This window comes from Xenopus laevis, chromosome 2L, assembly GCF_017654675.1.
Source record: "Xenopus laevis strain J_2021 chromosome 2L, Xenopus_laevis_v10.1, whole genome shotgun sequence".
NCBI classification, from domain to species: domain Eukaryota; kingdom Metazoa; phylum Chordata; class Amphibia; order Anura; family Pipidae; genus Xenopus; species Xenopus laevis.
Window position 1 is genome coordinate 60,054,660 of NC_054373.1, and position 27,372 is coordinate 60,082,031.

The following is a 27,372-nucleotide window of genomic DNA, read 5'->3' on the forward strand; positions in this document are numbered from 1 at the left end:
TCATTTAGACATTAATTGTACAAGGAGGAGTCAGACCATGTATGGTATTTCCGTGAACCCCTTGTCACAATTACTGTAAATGCCTTCTGAAAGCTATATAACGCCTGGACCAAGAGGTGGGTCTTTGGTAAGTCCTTGGGTGACATTCTGTGTGTTACACCAACAGCTTACCCAGACAAAACTGTTATGTTGTATTATGTATGAATAAATTGCCTGACTATTACTAAAGGTTTTCCTTTACTGAGTTTTGTCTTACACGAGGTCAAAATGGTACTACTAAAAATACCATCACTAGCAGTCTCAATGAATGGATTCATAGGCTAGATTTTATATAATGGCATAGAACAAACATGAGATTACCATCTAAAAACATAGGCAATGCCATTCTCCACAATGTAGAAAATCAATACACAATTGTTCATTCTTGCCTGATCCACTCTAAACAAGGAGTTATTGCCTTGTCTCTGATGTCAACTAACCCAACATAACCAAAACAGATTGCAAAGCCACTGTATTAAGTAAACAATACTTTCAGAATAAAATTCTAAATTCCCAATAAAATCCTTAACGTTCACCTTTAAGTTAACTTTTTTATGTTATAAAATGGCCAATTCTACTCAACTTTTTAATTGGTCTTTATTATTTATTTTTTATCAAATTTTTTTTAATTATTTGCCTTTTTTCAGCTTTCAAATGGGGGGGGGGGTCACTGATCTCATCTAAAAAATAAATACTCTGTAAAGCTACTTTTTATTACTCATCTTTCCTATTCATTTTCCAGTCTGCTAGGGTAACTTGGACTCTAGCAACCAGATTGCTGAAATTGCAAACTGAAGAGCTGCTGAATAAAAAGCCAAATAACAACCACAAATAAAAATGAAAACCAATCTCAAATTGTCTCAGCATATCACTCTCTACATCATACTAAAAGTTAACTCAAATGTGAACAACCATTTTAATATACATCCCAGGTCCTATGAGTTTCAAAATATAGATATATCTATATTATATGTATACTATAGTCTACATGATGCTAAAAGTTAATTTTAATGGTGAACTTCACAATACAAGTTGGGAATCATTCCTGCATACATCAAAGGATGTCATAACATGCCAATCTATAAAAGGGCAATAGGATTAAAAGCCAGTATGCTGTAAAGGCGCCCCCATCATAGGGTTAAATAGGGCAGCAGATGGAGGACAGAATGCATAGTGTGTGTAGGATTGTCATGGACACAAACTGGTATCTAAAAATCCATAGGAATGATTAGTATACATTCCTATGAAACATCTACTGAACCTGAGAATTAAGAAAAATTAAAAGTGTATTAATTCATACTAAAATACTTTAACTTATTTACTTGTAGGCCGAATACAAGTAAAATGGGTCAAGGACACCCCTATCCTACGCTACTCAGCTCTGCAGATGCACCAATTCCTGTGAGACTGCAGTCCAAGTGATATAAACCAAAAAAAGATGAAATCAGGTAGATTGTGTGTATCCATCAGCTGCCAGAATGCACAGATGTGTTGTGTAACATAACAATATAATTATTTGTACAAGTGTTTGTGTGTACAGTGCACATATCCAAATAGGTTTTTTTCCATGGCAATTAAATACAACAAAGGGTCATCCAGCTACCCTTTGATTTATCACAACCAAGTACAAAGGGAAAGAAAACAGCTACACAGCACTATTTAAAACTGTGTAAAACTGTTCTCTATTACAAATAGAAATTACAAATGTGATTATAAGGCTGTCCTACAGACACTTGCTTATAAAGCACATTTGAGATAATTTGCAGTTTGCCAGTGAGCTTAAGAAAAAAAAAAAAAAAATTGTAGATCAGCAACCCCACTTCCAAATATATACACATCTGCCAGGTAGATCTCCATAGGTATCAGATCTCATACATGGTTAGGTAGAGTACATATAAATAAATCTGCTATAGAGGCAGAAGTCTGTCATGCCAAGAGTCAGTGTCAGTACTGGAGTGGAGTGGGAATTCCAACAGTCTTCAAGTAGGACAACACTGAGCAGATTATCTCAGTAATACTGGCTGCTCAAAGATAGAGCAAAGAATAAGATGAATGCTAAAAAAGACCAGAAATGAAAAAGAAATCTTACCCTTATAGAGGATACAAAACAAGAGAAAAGGAAATACAATTAAACAGAAAAAAAGCCTTGGGATGTTAATAGGTGTATATCCTTCAGGAGTCTGTTCTTCCAAAGAGAGAATGAATGTCACCTACAAAAAACAAACAATTATTGCATTAAGATATTTTATAAAGTGTAAGGTGTTCTAGTGTCTAATGGTGCCATTTTGAAAACACGTTAGGAGCACATAGGTACTAAAGAGATTTTTTATGCTGCAGTTGAATTGCACATTAAGGGGATTGTTTGCCAACATTCAAATAACTTCTTTTCTCACCCTTAATTGGTTTTCCACGATGTTGCCACTTAAAGTTCCCTATTGGGGATTTATGAAGGCCCAATTATATAGATTAACTTGCAAAACAACAATTTGCTGGGTTTAAAAAAAAAAAAAAAAAAAAAAAAAGGAGGGGGTATTTCGAAGCAATTTTTCAACATAGTGCTGTCACAATGGGAATCCTCTTGCATACAACAACCAACTCTATGGAGGGGAACACTTTAAGGTGAAGACACCAAAATGTATGTATAAGCAGAAGAAAATAAAAAAAAGCAAAATAAATAAATAAATGCATTATAGTTGAAACAAATCTGTGAAAAATATCCAAATATGTGAGTGTAAAAGTCAAAGACGGTTTGTAAGAACATATGGAAGAAAATGTGCAAGAAGTGATTTCAGAAAGATGTTCATGTCCATGGTATATTAAAAATGAAAGACTGATAGCAAAAAGAGTGTGATGTGGAGTCAGTTGCAGAGACTTGCATAAACATAAAATGGATAGGTATGGATGTGTCAGGAATACAGGTAAAAATCAGGTGAACAATGAAGTAAAACAGAGCTGGTGTGATAGAAGGCAGAAGTGGTTATCTATCTGCCCTAGCAAAGACTCCCTTGCTCTATTCCCTCAACAAGACATCAGGTAGAGAAAGATCCACATACTTCGGTCTTGTGAAGCAAAATTTAGTTTTATTGAAGTAAAGGACTCCTCATTTAGTGAACACTCCTTTACTGCTATAAAACTACAGATCTTTTAAATAGTCTTCTGGTTCAAGATACTGCAGTGAGGCGTTTCTTTCCGTTCTCCAACCGGTGTAAATCTTACAAAATCCAAATACAGGTATGGGATCCGTTATCTGGAAACCGGTTCTCCAGAAAGCTCTGAATTATGTAATGGCCATCTCTCATAGACTCCATTATAATGAAATAATCCACATTTCCAAAAATAATTTCCCTCTGTAATAATAAAACAGTAGCTTGTACTTGATCCAAACTAAGATATAATTAATCCTAATTAAAAGCAAAACAAGCCTATTGGGTTTATTTAATGTTTACATGATTTTCTAGTAGACTTAAGATATGAAGATCCAAATTATGGAAAGATTCGTTATTCAGAAAACCCCAGGTCCAGAGCATTCTGAATATCAGGTCCCATACCTGTACTATGAAACGGCGCTTCTCAAGGAAGCTCAGGAAAAGACAGCAAAAAAAAAAAAAAAAAATCTATATGTTTGTAATTGAAACTGGTTCTTTAATAATACCAGTACCTTCAAGATCCAAATCAGTTTAAACAAATATCTGCCCCTTAATTAGCTTACTCTCTTTCTGAAATACAGCAAAGACTACTATACAGCACATAGTTGTAGCTAAACGTTCATATGCCATTACCATTCATTCGTGATCAATCATCGGTAACTTGAGCTCTGCTATTTCTGCATCAGGAGAACTGTTCTCACTTCTGTCGCTGTAGGTGTCCCTGAGTGAGGGGAATAGGAGGAAAGATTTAGTGTTCTCTGTATGAAAGTATATCATGCAATAGGCACCGTAAGTCACTACTATGTTACCACATTAATATTTCAATAATATGTTTTTAGGGTCAGTATCACTTAACACTCCTAACAAGAGCAGAATTGGTTTCATCTTCCTCTTCTGTGGTTAGGGTTGCCACCTGGCCGGTAAAATCGATGGTTGATCCCAATGTTATTAATAGGGAAAACAGATAAATATATAGGAAGGCCGGTATTTTTTTCCAGAAAAGGTGGCAACCCTATCTGAGGTCCATGATTTTGCACATGTGCAATACAACCAAGCTTTGTCTATACAATGTGCAGTATATCTATTGGTCTAAGAATTTAAAAGGGTCACTGCCAGAAATCAGCAAGACAAATATGGGTCGAGGTACAGTATATACAGTAAATATCAAGTTTCAATTCTAAGCAGGAAGAAATTTTTATTTTTTATTCAGCATCTCTTCAATTTGAATCTTAAGCAATCTGGTGACTATGGACCAAGTTACCCTAGCAACCATGCATTGATTTGAATAAGAGACTGGAATAGGAATAGAGGGTCTGAATAAAAAGAGGAGTAATAAAAAGTAACAACAACAACAATACATTTGTTGCCTTACAGAGCAACAGAGCATTTGTTTTTTTTAGACGGGAGTCAGCGACGCCCATTTGAAAGCTGCAAAGAGTCAGAAGAAAAAGGCAAAATCACTATAAAAATAAATAATGAAAACCAATTGAAAAGTTGCTTGGAATAGTCTGTTCTATAACATACGTTGCCTTAAAGGTGCACCACTCCTTTAAGATTGGACTAAGCTACTCTGTCAGCTGCTGGTAAGTCCATGGATGAGAGAGGTTCTACTATTAGTTGAAAACAGCAATAAATCCATTTCTGCTAAAAGGCACAGTATACAACAGATTGGCCTGAGGGATGTGACCACAAGGCACAGGGATGTTGCTTCTGCTCCTTTGGCGCTGGGAACTCCCTACCAACAGATTTTAGGGGGCAGGGTAAAAAGTTTCTTTTGTTAATTGTATTTACCATATATAGGCATCCAATGGCCGTCCCTTTGAAGCTCCCATCCTAGACACAGGCCCTCGAGTGCCTATATGATAAATATTCCCCTGGCCTAATACACAAACCAACCGAATTTCACAGTATATGGATATCAGTCAGGATCAGTAGCCTGTCATACTTGTGCAAGTATGGCCACTCCAAGGTTACAGTGGTGGTGGAAGCAGTTAATTGGGGTTTTTTTCCACGGATCCCCCTGGCTATATTTTTTTTTTTTTGCTGGGGACAACTGCTTGCTAAGAGTTCTTGCGAATTGTGAAAGCTTAATTAAAGGTATAGGATCAATTATCTGGAAACTCGTTATCCAGAAAGCTTCAAATTATGGGAAGGTTATCCCCCTTAGATGCCATTTTAATGAAATAATTCAACAATTTAAAACAGATTCCCTTTTCTCTAATAATAAATTACTAGTATATTGTACTTAATCCCAAGTAAATATATAATTAATCCTTATTGGTGGCAAAACAATCCTATTGGGTGTATGTTTAGATGATATTAAGCAGACTTAAGGTATAACATTCCAAATTAGGAAAGACCCCTTATCTGGAAAACACCTGATTCCGAGCATTCTGGAAAAAAGGTCCCATCCATGTTTTTTCCCCCCGAAAATGTATCCGCCTCTCTGTACAAGTATTTTACACCACAGTAAAGGTATGGGGTTTATTATTCGGGGGGGGGGGGGGAGAAGATCTTTCCATAATATATAGCACCCTATAGCTGTAAGAAAATGTAAATATAGTTAAGAAAAAACAATAGGATTGTATTGCCACCAGCATAGATATTAGCCAGTTTAATTACCATCAAAAAAGATAGTGTTATTAATATAGACAAAAATGTAGTGATAGATGACAAAATCATTTGGAGTTACAGGTTAACGTTAACATTCCCTCTATATCTTTCCATAAACTTACAGATAAGAATTATCTACATCTTATGATTAAACAGGTGTTCTGACAGATGTTGAGGGACAGAACAAAAAGTAAGAAGGCATACATACATCTATAAGATGTACAAGAACAAGTGGCAGATAAGCCAGAAAATACAAATACATGTTTAGAGGTTGTATGGACAGACTCCATTTTTCAAATTGACAAGGCACCAAGTACAACATCTACATTTTGAAATTAAGCTTGTGCCATAGAAGTTGAGCTCTTATTACAGAATATGGTAATTCCTTCCAGAAACTTAACAGCTACAGTTTGGTGGAATGTTAAACAAGGGAGAGAGATAAAATGCTAGCCCAAGTCAGAATACCAATTTTTATTAAATGTTAGATGTCCCACACTAAATTGAAGCAATATCCTAAAAAGAGTGGATATAGAATTCTGCATCGCAGGCCCCATTCCAATCAAGTGACCCAAATGTTCATGTGATTTTAGACAAAGTTCTTTTTAACCCAAAGCATAATTAAATTCAAGAACACAACTGTTGAAAAGGCTAAGAAAAACTGAGGTTGTGTGAGGGTCAGCAAATCTCTATTAGGTAAGTATACAGTACCAGAGGTTTAAGAGAAGACTGATTAGTGAAGTACATGTTTGGTAACCCCCTCCAATGAATTGTAGAGTCTGTGGCACAATTTTAACCAAAAGGTAAGAACTGTGGACCATCCTATACCAAAAGCAAGCCAAGGTGAGCATTGAAGAGTATGTAAAGAAAAAGTAACCAGAGTGATGACCTTCTTAAACATCCAAATTCCTTTTCACTCCCAACCTGTCACTGACCCCACACAAACATGGATACTTCGTCCCAGCAAACAAACTAATGTAACATATTAATGCTCATATACCATGCCGCAACGCAGTGTGCAAATTGCAAATAAAAAATAAACCAACAAACTGAAATTTGGACTTTGCCCACTGTGTTGGGCATTGTGCAAATAGCAGCAGGGACCAGTGACTCCATTTGCTGCTACGACACTGACTGTGTTAGTTGCACATCATTCTGAGGCTCAAGGTAGAAACAGCAGGATGTGCAGCACACATTGAGGCCCTGTCCTTTCCACCATAATGCAGGTGGTAAGGACAGGGCTTTGCCATGTGTCCTGACCCTGCACTTTTCACCGTCTTCATCCTGTGCTCAGTGCAAAAACATTGTTAACGGAGCACTAAATGCCATGCTTTCACATTTGTGTCCCCTAATGAGTCTGCTCAAAGGAGCTGCCATTCAACTGGTGAAAAGTGTAGCAGATTAAAAGTAGTGGTTCTTCATTTGCCCTTTGGAATAGATGTGGCAGATGGGTGAGGCTCTGTGTATGTTTTACAGAGCAATTTTTACACAATTCTACTCAAAATGCTAGAAATGTGTCTAAAAAAAGACAACTTTTCACACAATCAAAATATTTTGTCAAATTAGGTCTGCATGCTGAATACTGTACTCTGCATTTAGGAACAAAAGGCAATTTTCATTCGCAATGTGTTAGAAACATGCAGAGATGACTAGATTTCGTGGTTGTTTTGAACAGTAGCCAAAATAAACAGTAACTCAGCCTATATTGGCCAATTCAGAAGGCAGTGTAAGAAGAAAAACTGAACTGCAATCTACTGAGCTGAATAGCTGATCAGTCCACATGTACCCAGCTTAATGATGGCTGATCTAGTTGACATCTATATGCTATAAATATATTTGCTTACAAGACAGTATTGTACCTAGGTGAAAGCCGGCATCCTCTTTCTATATACTGAGAAAGTCTTCCCACAGAAGCCAGTAACAAGCCAAAATATGGGGGTGAGGGCTTGATGGGACGGGACAGAAATTCGGGATGATACTGAACACCAACAAAATAAGGATGATCTGCAGAAAAAGAATTCATAGGAAGGGAAAACAGGTAAGCAGTGGTTAAGACAATGGAATTGAGTCAAGCATTTTGATATAAATTTTTGAACATTTTAGAAGTAGAAAGGTCACTCACCCTCCAATTCAACAATTTCCATCCTTTCTCCTTCTGTGTCCTGACCCACAAACTTTAAGCCTCGAGCTTCCAGTTCTCTTCGAAGTTCTGGGTTCACCTGGGAGACAGCAAAATAAGCATTAAAACATAAGCATATCAATGCAGCACTCACCCAAAAAGATAGCAGCTCTTGGAACACCCCACCTGTTACCACTTGCCAAAGAGACCTATCTAAACCATGCAAGAGTTTCTGGGTTGTGTTCCACTGGTCACCACCAAATCTGTCTTGGTTCATTTCCCATATAGCTCTCACAGGCAGACAGATGTTCTCAGGAAAACAGCAGGACATCTTGCACTAGCTTAAGGGGAAACACCACTGTGGCAACACATACTACATTTAAAAACAAAATATGAACTGTAGTTAAATATCTGGCACCACCTGACAAGGTTACATAGTTAATCAAGTTTAAAAAAGACAAAGTCCATCAAGTTCATCCCCTCCAAATGAAAACACAGCATCCATACACACACCCCTCCCTACTTTCACATAAATTCTATTTACCCATACCTATACTAACTATAGAGTTTAGTATTACAATAGCCTTTGATTTTATGTCTGTCCAAAAAAATCATCCAAGCCATTCTTAAAGGCATTAACTGAATCAGCCATCACAACATCACCAGGCAGTGCATTCCACAAGCTCACTGACCTCACTGTAAAGAACCACCTACGTTGCTTCAAATGAAAGTTCTTTTCTTCTAGTCTGAAGGGGTGGCCTCTGGTACGGTGATCCTCTTTATTGGTATAAAGGTCCACTGCTATTTGTCTATAATGTCCTCTAATGTACTTGTAAAGTGTAATCATGTCCCCTCGCAAGCGCCTTTTTTCCCCAGAGAAAACATCCACAACCTCATAATTTAAGTCTTCAATCCCTCTAACCAGTTTAGTTACATGTCTCTGCACTCTCTCCAGCTCATTTATATTCCTTTTTAAAGGACTGGAGTCCAAAACTGCACTGCATACTCCAGATGAGGCCTCACCAGGGACCTATAAAGAGGCATAATTATGTTTTCATCCCTTGAGTTAATGCCCTTTTTTATGCAAGACAGAACTTTATTTGCTTTAGTAGCCACAGAATGACACTGCCCAGAATTAGACAACTTGTTATCTACAAAAACCCCAAGATCCTACTCATTTAAGGAAACTCCCAACACACTGTCATTTAGTGTATAACTTGCATTTATATTATTTTTGCCAAAGTGCATAACCTTGCATTTATCAACATTCAACCTCATTTTCCAGTTTGCTGCCCAGTTTCCCAACTTAGACAAATCACTCTGCAAAATGGCTGCACAATTTAGTATCATTGGTACAATAAGAAACAATACTGTCAATGGCCATCTCCAGGTCATTAATAAACAAATTGAAAAGCAAGGGACCTAGTACAGAGCCCTGTGGTACTCCACTAACAACACTGGTCCAATTAAAAAATGTTCCATTTACCACCACTCTTTGTAGTCTATCTTTTAGCCAGTTTTCGATCCAGGTACAAATACTATGTTCCAGGCCAACATTCCTTAATTTAACCAGTCTGTGTGGCACTGTATCAAATGCTTTAGTAAATCACATCCACTGCCATCCCAGAGTCGAGGTCGCTACTTATCTTCTCATAAAAAGAAATTAAGTTAATCTGGCAAGATCTACTACGCATAAAGCCATGCTGGCACAAACTCATAATATTATGATTTGCTATGAAGTCCAGTATCTTATCCTTTATTAACCCTTCGAAAAGCTTTCCTACCACGGACGTCAGACTGACTGGCCTATAGTTTTGAGGCTGAAAACGGGATCCCTTTTTGAATAGCGGCACCACATTAGCAATTCGCCAGTCTCTCTGCACTATGCCAGACCTCAATTTCAAAGAATCCTGAAAAATTAAGAGGTTTGGCAATCAGAGTTAAGCTTGATAAGTAGCCTGGGATGAATACCATCTGGCCCCAGACCTTCATTTATCTTAACATGTTCTAGTCTCTTTTGAATTTCCTCATGTGTGAACATGCATCATTAGTTTTGGGACTATAAATAAGGAAACCTTCATTAGCGGTTTCCTCATTTGTGTAGACAGACAAAAAATAGTAGGAGTTCAGAATCCGCGCTTTTTTTTTTGTTTTCATCAACCAGCTGACCCCCCTCTAATATTAAAGGTCCCACCCCTTCCTGCTTAATTTTTTTACTATTAACATATTTAAAAAAAAAATGGATTCTTTTTACTTGCTGCAATATCCTTTTTCATATCAATTTTAGCTTTTCATGATTTATTGGTCTCCTTGTACCTTTTTAATGATTCGGCTGTACCAGCTAACTTGAAAGCCTCAAAAGCACGTCTTCTCTTACCCACCTCAACACCAACACTTCTATTGAACCAAAAAGGTTTTGCTTTGCAACAACGTTCCTTGCTTACAAGGGGAATATACTAACGTGTATATTTATTAAGCAGCATTTTAAAGAGTTCCCATTTTTGTTTTGTGTTTAACCATGTGAAAAGCATTTCCCACTTAATATGTTGCAGAGATGCCCTTATACTCTCAAAGTTTGCACGTTTGAAATTTAGTGTTTTAGTTACTCCCTTATAGAATTGCTTCTGCAACAGAATCTCACAGGAGACCATGTTATGACCACTATTCCCTAAATGCTCACCCACACAAATGTAAGAGATGAGTTTAGTATTATTAGTTATTACAAGGTCCAAAAGAGAGTTATTCCTAGTAGGTTCTTGAACGAGCTGGAATAAAAGTCATTCGGCATATTTACAAACCTACTAGCTTGGCAATCCCATTACCCCAGTCAGTCTGGATAATTAAAGTCATCCATAGCAACAACTTTACCCAGCTGTGAAGCCGCTTGTATCTGCAAGAGTAGCTGGGCTTCATACTCGTCACTTATACAAGGTGGTTTATAGCATACATCAGGGATCCCCAACCTTTTAAACCCGTGAGCCACATTCAGAAGTAAAAGGAGTTGGGGAGCAACACTAACATGAAAAATGTTATTGGAGTGCCAAATAAGTGCTGTGATTGGCCATTTTGCAACCCCTATGGGGATTGTCAACCTACATTGAGGCTCTGTTTGACCGTACACCTGGATTTTATGCAACCAGAACTTGCCTCCAAGCCTGGGATTTAAAACACACTCCTCCACCCTTTTTAATCCCTCTGTCCCTCCTGAAAAGGGTGTTACCATTTAAATTCACATTCCAGTCATGTTTCATCCAACCAGGTCTCAGTGATACCAATTATATCATACTTTTTAGAGCATGCAATTAAATCCAGGTCTCCCATTTTACCTGACAAACTCTGTGCATTTGCCAGCATACAGTGGAGGTTACTACTTTTACTTTTGAAATTTGCATTACGAAGGACTTGATATTAAGAAGGTACCATACCTCATATCTGTGGCGGTGTCTCTCTTCCACATACTCATGGCCTCCATATAATTTCTCTGTAAAAAAAACAAAAGAACAATGTAGCTTGGGACATGATAGATACAATGCACACCAATGCCTTGAATGAAATGCAGAGACATGCACTCACTTACTCATGACTGAATTCTGGGAATGAAAGATGGTTCTTCTTTTGCCTAACCTCATGGTTCCACCCATCTGACCAGGGTTATGTTCAGGCATGTCAATTACCTGCAGAGCAAATACATTGTATTCCAGCCAATATTCAAAACCAGGATAAACAAATGAAAAGGACATTTCAACCCAAGTCCATAAACAATGAAAGAGCTGACTACTCGATGATTAGCACTACCGAATAGGTCAAAGCTGAATTAAGCAGTATTAAAGCATTGGTGTAGGTTATAATAGCCCACTTAGTTGCTATGGATATTCTATTTTACCCAATTCAGTCTAATTATATAGAACCCAAACCTCAGTACATCAGATTCAGAATAAACTTAAATTTCAAACTTACCACTGGATGACTTGTTTTAGGGTTGAATTCTGTGGAATTCGCATCTATTAAAGGTAAGGCAAGGCTTAACTATTTCGTTTTTTTAGTTAAAGAAAGTAAATATTTAATAAAGCAGTGCCAGCTGCAAGGGCTTCTTACTAAAGCCTACAACCAGAAATAGGAATATAGAAGGTAACATCGCCTACAGTCATTAAAAGCCAAAAAAGGCTTGTCTGGGGAAAATCTGTACTTTTTCAGCAATCTCCCACCCACATCACTACTGGGTCTCAGGAAACACCCCACAGTTATGCACAAAATAACTTGTCCAATTAAAAAGGGGGGTCTTTAACAACTAAATGGCTAGAAGCTTTTCTTTACAGAAATACTTTTTTTTCTTTTCTTTACTGTAGCGAGGGAATTTTTTGCCCATATCAGAAAAAGAATTAAGATGCAAATTAGATTTTTATATGTTACTAAGAGTATAAAAAAATCCCCAAGTCAAGGTTATTACTATTACTAATCCTTACAATTTAGTTCTACCCTCTGGCCTTATCCAAAGTAAGAGGGAACCTAAGTGGTGATCTGAAGTGATCACAAATGTTTGTGTTGGATTTTGGCTTTGGAACTGGAGGCAAGAGAAATGAATATATAATCTATATTAAGTTTGTGTGCAGCAAGAAACGGTCCCCCCCCTCAGACAACGGGTCAGCCGCCTCACCTTTCCAGTCCAGGACATCACGTGCAAATTCAACAACGGCTAACTGCATTCCTAAACACACCCCTGCAATAATATAAAAGAAGTTTATTAATAAATGTCTAACAGCCCTATGTACAATTGTGCATTATAAATACTACAACGGTATAATTAAAGTTGGATACAATACAAAATGCAAGGTGGCTGTTTGTCAGAGAAAAAAAGCTGAAGTGCTACCTGTCCTGCCCACAAAGATAAAATAAGAGTCAAGTTCAGGGAAAGCAAATGTATATTAAAACATGTGTATTGGACTCATCTACATTTAAATGTTGACATTAAAATCTGTTACCCAAAAAAGGCTTCTTCTGTTTTCGCGCCCAGGCTATTGCCTGAATCTTCCCTTCTGTTCCTCGTACCCCAAATCCTCCAGGTACCAAGATGCCACTGGACAGACATAAAATGACAAAAGCATTAGAGCATGTTTTATATACAGCCACTTCTTACGTAAATACAAGTGTATTAATTTAGTCCATATTATGTGATTGTAAGAGGGCAGACCAAATGGCTCCTGGTGAGGTAGCAATAAGGTCCTTACGGCTGTGTAATTTTAAATATGTGTGCAAAAGAGAGATTTTTGTACTTACCGTTAAATCTTTTTCTCTTGTCCTATATTGGGGGACACAGGCACCATGGGGATGAAGATCCTGCAGCTGGAGACTGGACACTGAACAGTTAAACTCTTGACTCCTCCTCCTGCTCTGGGCTTCATCCCCTGCCTCCTCCTACTATCTCCAGTTTCGACCGAAGAAGGAGCAGAATGACCCAAAAAACAGAAGAGGAGTACCACAACCCCCAAAAATGTATGATAATAATTTGAACATCTATAAGAACATGAACCGTAGTAAACACTACACTCCAACCGGAGCTGATAACAATCAGTAAAAACAGTGTCGATCAGGGAGGGAAGGCCTGTGTCCCCCAATATAGGACAAGAGAAAAAGATTTAACGGTAAGTACAAAAATCTCTCTTTCTCTTGCCTAAATTGGGGGACACAGGCACCATGGGGACGTCCCAAAGCAACCATGAGGGTGGGACACTGATGATCCCCTTAGGTGTTCAACCAAGTACAGTACGCAACACCTTCCTCCCAAAAACCGCTTCGGCTGAGGCCTGTGTGTGAAGCCTGTAGAAGCGCGTGAAAGTGTGAAGGGATGCCCAGGTTGCCGCTCTGCAAACTTGTTCTGCCGAAGCCTGGTGTCGAATTGCCCAAGACGTGCTGAGGGAACGAGTAGAATGTGCTTTCACATGTAGCGGAGGCGGTTTACCTTTACCCGCATATGCTCTAATGATGGTGGCACGAATCCACTTAGCCAACGTGGCCTTGGCCGCCTTTGTGCCACATTTTGGCCCTTGTGGGATGATGAACAATGCATCCGTCTTCCTTACATCCTTGGTAGCTTCCAGGTACGACTTGATAGCTCGAACCACGTCGAGGTTGTGCAGTTTACACTCAGCGGGGTTCTTAGGATTCGGACAGAAGGAAGGCACCACCAAGTCTTGGTTAAGGTGAAACTCGGAAACAACCTTTGGTAGAAAGTCCGGAGTAGGCCTGAGGACAACCTTATCAGCGTGTATGATGGTGAATGGCGACCTGCACGACAATGCAGCAAGTTCGGAAACCCTCCGGGCAGAAGTGATGGCCAAAAGGAAGACCACCTTCTCAGTAAGGGTGGACAGAGGAATGTTGTCGAGAGGCTCGTACGGGTCCTCCTGTAGGGCAGAAAGAACTAGGTTGAGGTCCCATGGTGGGACAGGATAACGGTAAGGTGGAGTCAGACGAGTCGCTCCCTGAATGAATGTCTTGATGTTATTCCTCAGGGCCAGCTTCACCTGTAGTAGAATGGACAACGCTGAAATCTGAACCTTCAGGGAGCTAACAGCCAAACCCTTGGACAGGCCACCCTGTAAGAAGGATAATACATCACGCTCCTTTGCCCTCTGTGGATCCAGAGTCCGAACTTCGCACCAAGTGATGAATGTCTTCCAAACCCTGTGGTATATTCTGGCTGAAACGGGTTTACGTGCCCTGAGCATGGTGGGTAAGGCTGACGAAGGGGCACCCGCTCTGCGTAGGACTAGGGCTTCAAGAGCCACGCCGTTAAAACCCACTGATGAGAATTCGGGTGAGGAATAGGACCTTGAGTGAGCAGATCCTCTCGTAGGGGAAGGTGGAAAGGAGCGTCTGCTGCCAACGCCACTAGGTCCGCAAACCAGGCCCTCCGGGGCCAGTATGGTGCCACCAGAATCGTTGGAATGCTCTCTCTTTTGACCTTCTTGACAACCTTTGGCAGAAGCGCTAGCGGAGGAAATATGTAGGCCATGGAGAACCGCCACGGAATCACCAGAGCGTCCACCGCGTGTGCGAGTGGATCTAGGCTTCTTGCCACGAAGCTTTGAACCTTTCTGTTGTTCCGTGATGCCATCAGATCGATGTCTGGCATGCCCCATCTGTCCACGAGAAGTTGAAAGACTTCCTGGTGAAGGCTCCACTCTCCCTGATCTAGAGTTTCCCTGCTCAGGTAGTCCGCCATCCAGTTTTCGACTCCTGGTATGTGGACCGCCGATATGGCTGGCACATAGGTCTCTGCCCACTGGAAGATGCCGTTTGTTTCCCGGAGAGCCGCCTGGCTCCTGGTGCCACCCTGGTGGTTGATGTACGCTACTGCTGTAACGTTGTCGGACTGGATCCGAACTGCTTGGCCCTGGAGCAGGGACGTCAGGTGCTCGAGAGAGTAACGAATCGCCCTCAGTTCTAGGAGATTGATGGGCAGCCTTGTCTCCTCCTGATCCCAGAGACCTTGGATCGTGGTTTGTCCTAGCACACCACCCCACCCCCTGAGACTGGCATCTGTTGTGAGAACCAGCCAGTGGTGGGGAGGGAAGAGGCGTCCCGTGGTGGTGCGAAGAGGTTGCAGCCACCAGTCTAGGGAGAGCTTCACTTGTTGTTGAAGGACTATCGGTCGATCTAGATCGTGCCGATCCTTGCGTTGGTGAAGCAGTATGGCATGTTGCAGAGGTCTGGTGTGAAACTGAGCATAGGGAATTGCTGGGAAGGATGCCACCATCGTCCCTAGGGTTTGCATAGCCGTCCGAAGGGTCACTGTAGGAGTATTCATTAGGGTTCTCACCCTGTGTTGTAGGGTGCTGGATTTGTCCTGTGGGAGGAAGGCCTTCCCTGCTCTGGAATCCAGTGTGAGTCCCAGGTAGTCCATGGTCTGCATTGGGGATAGGTTGGACTTCTTGAAGTTGATCATCCACCCCAAGTCGGTCAGGGTCTGAAGGACCAAAGTTGTATGAAGTTGTGCAACGGCCTTCGATGGGCCTTTGACGAGAAGATCGTCCAAATAAGGTATGACGGGAATTCCCTGGAGCCGTAACTCCTCCAATGCTGCCGCCATCACATTGGTGAATGTGCGTGGGGCTGATGACAGCCCGAAGGGGAGCGCTACAAACTGCCAGTGTTGACCGTTGACAAAGAATCGAAGGAACCGGTGGTGCGCTGGGTGAATGGGTATGTGGAGGTAGGCGTCTTTGATGTCGATGACGGACATGAACTCGCCGTCTTCCATGAAGGCCAAAACAGACTGAATTGATTCCATCTTGAAATGGCACTTTGTCACGAAGGGATTGAGATCTTTTAGGTCCAGGACTGGCCTGAGGGACCCGTCCTTTTTGGGCACCATAAAGAGGTTGGAATAGTATCCTCTGCCTCTGTCTGTTCGTGGTACTGGTTGGATAGTACCAGCCTTGGCAAGATCCTGGATGACCTTGAGGAACATGGCTCTGTTGTGGTTGTGAGAAGTGAGACGTGAGATGAAGAAGCGGTGGGGTGGGGGTTGGGAAAATTCGATCAACAGTCCTTGTGAGACAACTCGAAGGACCCAAAGGTCCCGTACTTTTCGTTCCCACTATGGGGGATAAGTAGAAATACTCACAATTGGTGCCAGCTATTCCAAGCCCGTCTGACGATCTCCCTATACAAACACAAATAAAAATATATATGAGAACACATATATCAGTATTTGTACTAGAGTATACACCCAGGGTGGGTGTATGGCGCTGCTGCAGACCTCCGAAGAGCGGGAAGCAGCGCAGGGAGATAGGAGCAAGCCTGCAGACCTCCGTAGAGCGGGAAAGCTGTAGGGCATAGGTAAAAGTTAAAAGCTGGAGAGGCTCCTGAAAGAATCAATGGCCCCATAGTGTGGCGTGATCATAACCTGGAGTCTTGATCAGTTGCTCCAGCCACCAAAATCTGTGTCTTCTTCTGAGGACACTAAAGAAACTGGAGATAGTAGGAGGAGGCAGGGGATGAAGCCCAGAGCAGGAGGAGGAGTCAAGAGTTTAACTGTTTAGTGTCCAGTCTCCAGCTGCAGGATCTTCATCCCCATGGTGCCTGTGTCCCCCAATTTAGGCAAGAGAAACAGGGTTTTTTTCTATGGCTATAAAGTTGGACACACAAAGGTTCTTTCCCAGTTTATCAAAATAAGCTTAGGGAGGAGTGTGGCAACAATGATGATTGAAGTACAATACTGAAGCGGTAATTTTATGATTTAAAAATCACAGGAATGCCATCAACAGTAAAGCCACCTATATCTTTTTTCAATTGGCCAATCATATAGTTGGCAAAACTTGACTGCTCAGGTGATTCCATAACATTAACAATGAAGAACAGCACACTGTACATCTGTCCTCTGTGGTCACCAAATAACATGCTGGAAAAAACTCCCATCAGGAGATCCAGCTTTTGAGACAGTTTTGGTATAGACACATCATACCTAACCTAGGTGCCTTTTAAATATGCATATTGTGCTAAATAACTGAAGAGCTGTGCTACCAATAGGTTAAATAAGAGAATGTAAACCAATATTCAGGGTAAGGGAGAATGGAGACAACTAGTAAAATGCTTACTCTGAACTGCAAAGCTTCTGCCAAGCTTCATGGTAACGCACAGGCTCTTCCTGAAGGGTTTCTTGCTCTAAATCTGCAGAATCTATATACTTGAAAGAGAGAATGTGACTAAATAAATAAACACAACATAAAGCACAGTTGGTATGATGGATTCACTACTATGCAATCACAGTCATTTTGGAAAAGCACAGTCCAGTTAACTTGCCCAGTCAGTGTGAGAATACACAGTGTATTTACACATGCTCAGGGAAAGTAATAACTCACTAGCCATGCTTGGTCCAAAGAATGCTGTCATTTAGTATATTTAAAAATATTTGATTCATTTTTTAAAGAGATAATATAGTGCATGGAAGTTAATACGTAAAGATATCTCCAAGATCTCTACTTAACCTGCATTCCTGTGAACTGTAATCAATATAACATTCCAATCATTAGGGTGGGTTGCAACTAACTGAATTCTTATTCTAGAGCTTAACATAGATTGCATCTGCTTCCAGAAGAAATAAGGTATTGTTTTCGCTTGTATAGCGTTCGCCCACTGATCTATGAAATTACTGACGAACACTCAAAATATTATGAATAAAATCTTGCAAAAAGAAAAAAATAAAACAGTCCTTCCAAATGAAATCTCTTAACGCAGAAAAAAACCCTAACCAAATTACTGTAACCAGAATCATAAATCCACGTGTTTCCAAAAACAATATACTTTGCATGATGCTTATTTTCATTATACAGATGTATTGCATACAGAATGTATTGTGTATGCGGGTAAGAATCATAAATACAGTGTCATTTAAATACATAGTTTGTTAGGTGTAGTGTATAAATACCTTGATTTCCAGACGATGGTTTATAGCTAGTGCAGAATGTTCCAGAGCCTTGATTACAGAAGCATAGGAATCTGAGAATTTAGTATACTTTCCTACTAAAGCGATACTGCAGGACTCCAACAACCGTTCATATCTGTAAAAAAAAAGGGCAGTGCTTATTAGTAGTGCCACTTGGGATTGATTGCCACCACTGATGCACCTACATTGTGAATCTGGATTTATGTTATGCATATAATTAAGTCCACAAGAATAAGCAATTGAATACAGGTGACTAAGCTAAATCCACAACATGTCTAAGGCAGGTTAACAAATGTTTAACATTTTTGAAAGTATATTTTATGTGTATTCATTTGAATTGAGAACTGGAAACTGCAAATAATATAGATAGGTGATAGAAATACAAATAGTGATTACAAATATTGGCCGCACACAAGTATCAGAAGGTTACACAGACCTCCCACGTACACAAGTTTGACAGTATCTTGTTTTAGGGGTCCATGTCTGCTCCTCACCCCCATTGGGTGCCTACAATGGCAAATGTGGAAAAGGAACTGCAAATAGGAGAATACCACTGAACATACTATTTCCTATGGGTGTAGGTGGACAAGCATTTACCTGCCTTTAAATATGATTGATAAAGGTACTTGCAGAGATACTTACAAAGCAATGACCAAAGCGAGCCCTAAAATGAAAAGCTGCCCTTAGGAGGTGCTATTTGAAGGAAGCCCTTTGTATACTACACCTGTACATTCAACTGACTTGCACCTAAGAAATTGAACATTAATGCAGTTTCTGGAGGCGTGCCAGAAATTACACCGTTGGGGCAACTTGTACAGGATTTACCAATGCACACTCGTAATATCACTCATAAGTTGCTACACCCTATTCTGCAGACAGGAAGAGGAGAAGATCAGGGGCATAACTAATGCGGCCCTTCAATAACTGGTGTTGACAGGAGGCGGAATGAAGGGAACATTTTTTACTCGAGAGAAGGCATAACCTTACTAGACGTATATTAATACTGCAATTCAGTATTGCAACTTTAAACTTGCTATTGGATATACTAATTAGAATCAAGTTCTGGTTGTAGTTCTGTACTATCGGATAATATTATATTATTTTGGTTTTCACTTGAGCAAACATGTGGGACTATTCTGAACAGGACCGCCATCAGAAATCACAGAACCCCATACGACAACATTTCCTGGGCTCCCTGGGCTGCGCCCACCGCAAGCCCCACCACACAGTAAAAAAACATTTGTGGCTAGGGTTCCCACATGTTAATAAAAAGATATTGGTGATCAGGGCCCCACCATAAAAAAAAAAACATTTGTGGCCAGGGCCCCCTCATTAAAAAATATTGGTGACTAGGACCCCGCATGAGAAAAAAAAAATTGGTGGCCAGGCCCCCCCCCCCACATTATAAGAAAATTGGTGGCCAGGGCCCCTTAAACGACCATGCCTTCCCGAAGTCAGCAGCTCTCAGAAAGATGGGGGGCCCAACTAATCAAGTAAGTGTGGCATGGCCGGGCCCTCCACAACACTCCCCCCTGTCCCCCCCTGATGGCTGCCCTGATGAGTGGATATAGATCTCTTGCCTGTCTGCCATCTCTTTCCATTTCATGAGCAACCTTCGAGGCTGGCGACCAATGGGAAGGTCCAAGCGCTGGCGGAAATAGTCCACAACTCCCTGTTCCTCCAGCAGAAGAGGTACTCTATATATTGAGGAGACATCATGAACACAGATAACCTAAAAGAAAGGAGGAGAAAGTTAAATGTTTAAATGTTGTTGTTTTATTATTTCTTGGGTGGAGGCAGCATCCCTGTTCTAACTAGTGCACATCACTGCTGCTTGTATTGCAATAAAAGTTAACAGTATAGCCATGCCTCTATTGTGTGCATTCCATATGCTGAATAAAATGTATTTTCCCATTTAAATTTATGTAAATTAGAGCTGTGATTGTTTTTGAGGGTACAAATACATTTGTAGAGGATGTGAAACTTACTACTGCGCAAGTCTAAATCAAAAAAGTTAGAAGCCTAGTACCGCTATGCAAAGCTAAACACAGAAATATACCCACCTTTTTTTTGATGCACAACATAAGGCTACATAGGACATGAAAAGAGGTTCTGGAAACAAAGCCATTTTTGTCCTAGTTCTCCTCTGCATTTACTCTTAAATGGAAATATATATTCAGTGTAAATACATATTGCCATTTTAAAATTTAAATCACTCCACATAAGAACACAGAAAGCTTCAGCAACCCAACAAACAAAAAATCTACAGCCAGTAACAGAATTAGTAACATTACATACAGACACAAACTTTCTTTGCATCATCTTAAACAAATAGCTCTACTTTAAATGTTTATATTAATTTTCCTGTGTTCATAATGCGAGACCTCACTGCTTTTACTCTGTAGGTCTATTTTAGTACTTTGGTGACTTGTCCAGTCCCATCGCAGCGGTGCCATATTCTTCATTAACCTTGACGTTCACCATTCACTCTGTCACTGATCTCATATAAAGCATCAGTACCTCAGCACTCCAATACACACATACATGCTTTAATTCCATTCATGAATAAAACAAATTGTCTCCATCTTCTCTATTTCACAGCATTCAGCATGAGTGACGGCTTAAGAGAACACAGTGTGAAAACATTTTATGTTCAAGTGCAGAAGACGACAAAAGCTGCAAAACTGCTCTCCTTCATTTTATGTACAAATGTTTTGTGGAGATACTTTGTGTAATTATTTCACTGGGCAAAGGCATCTCCTAAGGACTTATTATATAGCATGGTAGGAAGGGAACAGTGAATAACAAAAATCCACCTACCAAAAGAATAAACACATAAAACACATACAGCAAAGAATCACAGCTGCTATAATCCAGGACACTTGAACGGCCCCAAAGGCACAAGCTGTTCAAGGTGGAGCGCAATTAACTATGCCAGGTATAGCATTGCTTGTAGCATGCGTCTGGTCCCCCAGTAGACTTTTTCCTGGGGGGCCTGGTGCCTCCTTGTTACACTGTTGGTAAAACCCTAATAACCCCCCACACACATGCAAAGAACCTACTGTATTTATATACTTTAAATGTCTTTAAATGTTATTTAAAAAAGAAAAACAATCAAACACCCAAACACTTTCTAGGGTGCCCAAAATCTCATCTTACCTGCTGCGGCTCTACATGACAGAACATGGATATTTTCTCCTTAACAGAAGTGTCTAGTGGAGTGGAACACCTACACACCACCTGCAATTTAAAAATTAAATTTAAAAAAAAAAAATGGATATAAAAGAAGAGCAAAACCAGCAAAATACACGGTCATGATACAGGCCTGTAATAGTTAACAAAACAAGGCAGGATAATCTAAGGTCACTAAGGTCTGGAATCAGCCATGTGAAAAGGAGTCACAGTCTGTGATGCCCTTCTCAAAGTTCTGGCTGACAACAGCCATTCCATGTGGTAGGGCGAAAACCCAAGGAGGGGGAACTTCCCAGCAAAGTCCCTCACAGGGGAAGTGGAGGTCACACAAAATATATGCAAACATTTATCCTCACATAACCCCTACCTGTTGTACCAACAGTATAAAAAAAGCTGGTAATGGTTGCAATGTAATATTAGTTTTCAAACAAGTCCAAACATGACTAGGTTTGGTACTCTATCAGATGTGAATATCTGGGCAGGGGCAGGTCCCACGGTATTGATTAGTATCTATGGAATCCATGAGAGAATTAATAACTAACTAATACAATATCTCTCATAATGTTCCTATAAGGAGTTATGATCACTATATTCTTGGCCCAGTTCCTACTCACAAGAAGTCATAAACTCAATCTGTGTCCTGCTAGGCCATGCCCCCTTGCATTCCTGAGGGAGGGGGGAGTGTGCAGTGACAGGATACCCCGAACTCATTGATAAACGATTCCACTCTTCCGACTAAAAACTGGATTACTTAGGAGGACCCATTTCCGTGGAGGGTTATCCAGTTTGTTTACCCTTGCCTCCAGGACCAGGAATTATATATCTTTGAAGCCAAGTATAGGTTTTCCATGTTTTTCCCTTTTACTTGTTTGTATTATTGAATGTATGTCTTTTTGTATCAACGTGTTCATTTGCACTGTTATACATTTTATAATATTAAATATAAAATGTAATAAGTTTGTCTTTGACGCTCTAACGTGTGTACCTGTGAACATTAGCCCTCTGCATGTTGAATGAAAATGCTAGTCTGTGTGTATGCTAGTTCACCCTCTAGTGGTTGAGGAATCACGTGTGTATTAAATGAAGTTCTCTTTTGAGATTGGTGGCAGCAAGTTTTGTATGAGTTTGTGGGTGTTGGGGTGCTATTGTGCTAGTCTAACCTGTGTGCAAGATGCGAGAGACCGAGTTAGTGACCACTGATAGCCACACCTACAGTAATGCGTAGATGGAAGTACCGTAATCATGACATACACCATTTTTTTTTTATACACCAACTTATTTATACCCACCAGGTCTGGCGATAGGCCTAGTCCACGGAGTTCCCGCACGCTGTTCTGTGTAGGTTTGGTTTTCTGCTCCCCAGTAGCACTAGGCTAAATCAACATAGAGATTACTATATCAAGAACAATTTTCAAAACCAACATAGATTCAAAAAAGACCTTTAAAAATAAGCATGAAATATTGCTGTGTTTTTAAAACTTTTTTAGACCCAGCTTTAGAGCCCAGAATGTTTCTGAAATATTTTGTCTATAGATTGAACAAGTTTGCACGTGAGAAGCATTTGGTAACATGCATAAAAAAAAAGTCATCTCTTCTTCAAGCACATACAGAAAATCATCGTCCCTCTTAACTCAGGGTTGCATGCTTACCTGTGGTACAAGGCTGACATGAATATTGCAAAAATTTTCTCTGCGAGCTTTGAACTGGAACTGACGAAATGCTTCCACAAAGGGCATGCTCTCTATATCTCCTACAGTGCCCCCAAGCTAAAGGAGAAATGAAACATTTAGTATGACATGTAATAGCACTAAGAAAGGCATTTTAATAGACAAATACAGCAATAGATTAAATTGAACTAATCTGCAAACCTCTATCACGCAGACTTCCGGTTCTATACCATCTTCATCCACTGGAATAAGCGCTTGTCTCATTACCCACTCTTGGATTGCCTCTGTGATGTGAGGAACAACTGCAAAAAGTGTCATTATAGTAACAGTAAGTCATTTTAATGTAGTATTCCATATAATAACCTCCCCCCCCCCAATGCATCCCACAGTCACACACACCTTGAACTGTTTTTCCAAGGTAATCGCCTTTTCTCTCCTTGTTAATAACAGACTGGTAGATTTTTCCAGTTGTTAAATTATTATCTTTTGTTAACCGAATGTCTAGAAAACGTTCATAATTGCCAAGGTCGAGATCCACTTCACCTCCATCATCCAGCACAAATACTTCCCCTTGAAAAGAATAAAATATTAAATATGCAGTTTATTTAAAAAAAAAAAAAAACACACACACAAGTTTTAAGGTTTATGGTTACATACTTCAGTGGAAAACATACCACCACTTTTAAATTAGCTTTTAGTTGGGCTTAGTTGGAAAAGGTGAAAGGAAACCATGAGTCACCAATGATCCATTTCCCAACATCCCTCAGGCAGTGTAAGGCAGCCCCTCCTTCACCTTTTTCCATTATGAAGTGATGGATTCTAGAGTTTAAATTTCCTCTGCTTTTAATAGTGTGTGGTGCACAGGTTCTCTGAAAAGCAGGCAGACTTCAAGTCAAAGAATCGATCCAATCAAAACTGAATAAGGAGAGACTGCTCACGCCAGATCTATTGTTATCTCTACATGGATGGGACTGTACTTTAAAATGTGATAATATAATCGGTTTTATATCAAAAATTGGCATTACATAAAGGAATTTAGGTGCAGAGAAAATGGAAATCTACTTGTTAAGAAGAATGAAAAGAAAAATCACATAGGCATGCCAAGTTGAGTCATCTCCAGTGATTCTAGTTGCTTACCTGCTAACACAGGTCAGCACTCACCTTTTTCTCTGAGCGCCACATTGTTCAAGTACCTGTATCTGGGCAATTTGAATCACTGGGGAGTGCTTAACTAACTTACCAAGGCCAGTAAATTTTACTTTTCATTCAGCTTTAAACATAGAGGAAAAAAAAATTACCATGTTCATACGGGGAGAAGGTCCCTGCATCAATATTGATGTAGGGGTCAATTTTGATTGAAGTCACATGCAGGTTGCTTGATTTCAAAATGGTCCCAACACTACTGGCAATGACCCCTTTGCCAATGCCAGAGATGACTCCACCTGTAACCAGTATATACTTCATACTGGATAACAAGACATACACATACAGTGAGAAGCAGAACAGAGTAAAGTATGTAAACACTGGAAAGCAGCAATAGCTGTGGGTTAGGTTTTAATTCTTTCACTGTCAAATGACTAAGTATCCTGTTAAAGCAAGCTATATCCAGGATGTGGTGTATAAAGAACATCAGTGCACTATCACATGGGGTACATATGACATCTAACAAGCAATCAGATTGTTGACTGCTTGAAAATAAAGTAATCAAAGTTTTAATACAAATGTCAAGCCTAAAATCAGTCACCTTACCGCTTAAGTTTCAAGCGGAACAATAATACTTGCATACCGGTATACAAAATCTGTGACTATAGACATTTGCCTGTCCGTTGCCTTCAATAGTAATGGCCAGGACTCTCAGCATAAGTCAGAAATGTGGTGGTGAGTATTTCTGAGGGATAACTGAGCCACAAGTAAACTGCATGGCTCCAGTGTTTGCCATGGCCAGTCAGTTGGGAATCAAAACACTCACTCAAAGCGTCTTCATGTGCCAGTGCAACTACAAGTTGCTACTACGAACGAAGATAAAATGAGCGTCTGAGTAAAACAGAAGCAATGCGTTGTTTTATTAACAAAATATATGAAACTCTAATGTGACAGAAAATGGAATTAAACATAAAATGATAATCTAAAAGAAGAGACTGATAAAAGCAGGGTCATCTTGTCTCATCCACAATCAAATCCCAGTCTCATATAGTATAATAGATGTATTAATGGTTTTTTTTTTGTGGCTGCTTTAAATATGTTGAACCTGCTGGGGCAGGAAATGTAAACAAGAAAAAGCTGTAGAATTTAGAATGTTCTCTCCTGACGTTACTGTGCATTAAAGCTGACTCTGCTACATGTATCTTTTCTTCAAGCTATTTCTTGGGCAGCCAAGACATGAGAGAATCTGTATGTAATGTATGAAGGTGGTGATTGCCTGTAATGGTTATGAATGAGCTCTCTAAATACACACTAGTTGTATCGGTTTATAGTTACGAGAGTCTGCGCTGTGCTGCCGAAACCCCCACAAAACCTCACCTGCTCACCACGATCACAAAAGTGAACCGCGCTTAGAATTAGCTCCTTTCAGCAACTTCTTCACACGTGCGGCGCAACAGTGACGTCAATTCCAAGAGACGCCGAAAAGTACAGTGGATGGGTAGCAGTAAGCCACGCCTCTTTGCCTTTAGGAAATGGGCGTTTTACAAGTAAAGACTAAAAGATGTTGGAAGCGGTCCCCTTGAGAAATAAATTTGTCAGAGCTTAAAATGTATCTCTGCCACAGCATGTTGTAGACTCGTTCCGCAATTGCAAGTTTCAGTGAAACTGATTGTAATTTGTAAAGCCAGCCCATCATTTTTATTTAATTCTCTCAGAAGTAGGCACAAGTGTGATCTTGCTAAGGCTGCACCTATGAAAACACAGCTGTAGGAGTAGTTAAACAAATGCTGCTTGAAGGAAGAACTAAATCTGAAATATGAATATGCCGTCTTTTATATGCTGAACTCACTGAGTCAGCCTAAACGTTAAGCATCTCTATAGAAATAATGATCCAGGCCTGCAGCCTTGTCAAAGGAACAGGTACATGCTCAGTGTGCTTTGAACAGCTGTTTAGAAGCTAAGCTTGGGGGTCCAAGCAAATCATTAAACATAAAATAAGTGTTACCTGCAGGGTCGGACTGGGCTGGCTGGACACCGGCAAAAAACCTGGTGGGCCCCACCAGCCCAGAACCGCTCCCTGCACTAGCTCCTTACCCAGTGTCGGACTGGCCCACCGGGAAACCAGGAAAACTCCCGATGGGCCCAGGTCTCTGTGGGCCTATGTGCTGCTAAACATTTGGCCTGTTTCATGGCCATTCCCTAGTTCTATGAGAACAAAGAGGCTAAATAGATGGAATAATAGATTATAGTATGTAAAGGAGACTAGGAGAATAGAGGTTGAATGAGGAGAAGAAGAATATTAATACTGAGAGTGGGCCCCTGGTCTATGGTTTTTTTGGTGGGCCCCTGGTGTCCCAGTCCGACACTGTCCTTACCTCCTGGATGAGCCGGCAAATGGTATTCATGCGCGCACACTAGGGTTGCCACCTGTCCGGTTTTGACCCGGACAGCCCAGTATTTTGAGGGGCTGCCCGGGTCTATACTTCCTGCCCGGTTTTCCAAATAAGGATAACCGGGCCGGATTCCTTTGATTGACACGACGATCGACGAATCGCTGATCGCCGCGTCATAACCATGCCCACTGACGTCATGGGTCCGCCCACTGACATCACAGACACGCCCACTGACATCACTGACCTGCCACCACCCGGTCTCAGCCAGATATAAAGGTGGCAACCCTAGCGCACACGTGGGGTCCACTGGCCGGCCCAGACCTGCTTCCTCTTCCTCCTTACCTGCCAGGTAAGGTTGCCACCTGGCCGGTATTTCACCGGCCTAGCCGGTAAAATACCAGCCGAGGCCCGGGCCGGTATTACAAATTTACTTAAATTTACTTTAATGTGTGATCACCATTCAAACTGCTCCCAGCCTGCCTCCTATGCACCACGCCCCCAGTGACAGCGCTATGCCGCCCAGTGACATCACAGCGCTGCCCATTTTTAGAACGATCCTCCACCTTGTGGACCCACCCCCTTCCCTGGCCGGTAAAGATTTTTCAAAAAGGTGGCA

At 40.6% G+C, this 27,372-nt stretch overlaps 1 protein-coding gene across 5 annotated transcripts; it reads right to left on the bottom strand.

Annotated features, from left to right (window-relative positions):
- Positions 1 to 291: 291 nt before the first annotated feature.
- ctps1.L (CTP synthase 1 L homeolog) lies at positions 292 to 26,761 on the bottom strand. Of its 5 annotated transcripts, none has more exons than XM_018244802.2 (19): positions 26,739 to 26,761; positions 24,519 to 24,685; positions 23,620 to 23,790; positions 23,422 to 23,522; positions 23,203 to 23,319; positions 22,843 to 22,926; positions 21,521 to 21,601; positions 19,942 to 20,093; positions 18,344 to 18,476; positions 17,514 to 17,602; positions 12,894 to 12,988; positions 12,569 to 12,631; positions 11,872 to 11,915; positions 11,492 to 11,588; positions 11,340 to 11,395; positions 7,918 to 8,014; positions 7,640 to 7,799; positions 3,819 to 3,906; positions 292 to 2,249 (listed from the first exon to the last, which is right to left on the bottom strand). In XM_018244802.2, exons 2-18 carry the CDS (start codon positions 24,682 to 24,684, stop codon positions 3,822 to 3,824), a joined length of 1,791 nt encoding a protein of 596 aa, XP_018100291.1. In that variant the 5' UTR covers position 24,685; positions 26,739 to 26,761; the 3' UTR covers positions 292 to 2,249; positions 3,819 to 3,821. The 5 variants fall into 5 exon arrangements, with proteins under 5 accessions (XP_018100291.1, XP_018100290.1, XP_018100292.1 ...); XM_018244801.2 differs by lacking the exon at positions 26,739 to 26,761 and adding an exon at positions 25,741 to 25,895; XM_018244803.2 differs by lacking the exon at positions 26,739 to 26,761 and adding an exon at positions 25,741 to 25,894 and having other exon boundaries at positions 7,655 to 7,799.
- Between the last annotated feature and the right edge of the window lie 611 nt (positions 26,762 to 27,372).

Bases quoted from the DNA above. Each gene is read 5' to 3' on its own strand.
- ctps1.L (XM_041580865.1), bottom strand. From the start codon at position 17,544: ATGAAGCTTGGCAGAAGCTTTGCAGTTCAGA. The intron at 16,580-17,513 runs GTAAGCATTTTA...GTGTTTGTATAG, and splicing joins CAGAAGCTTTGCAGTTCAGA to GGAGATCGTCAGACGGGCTT.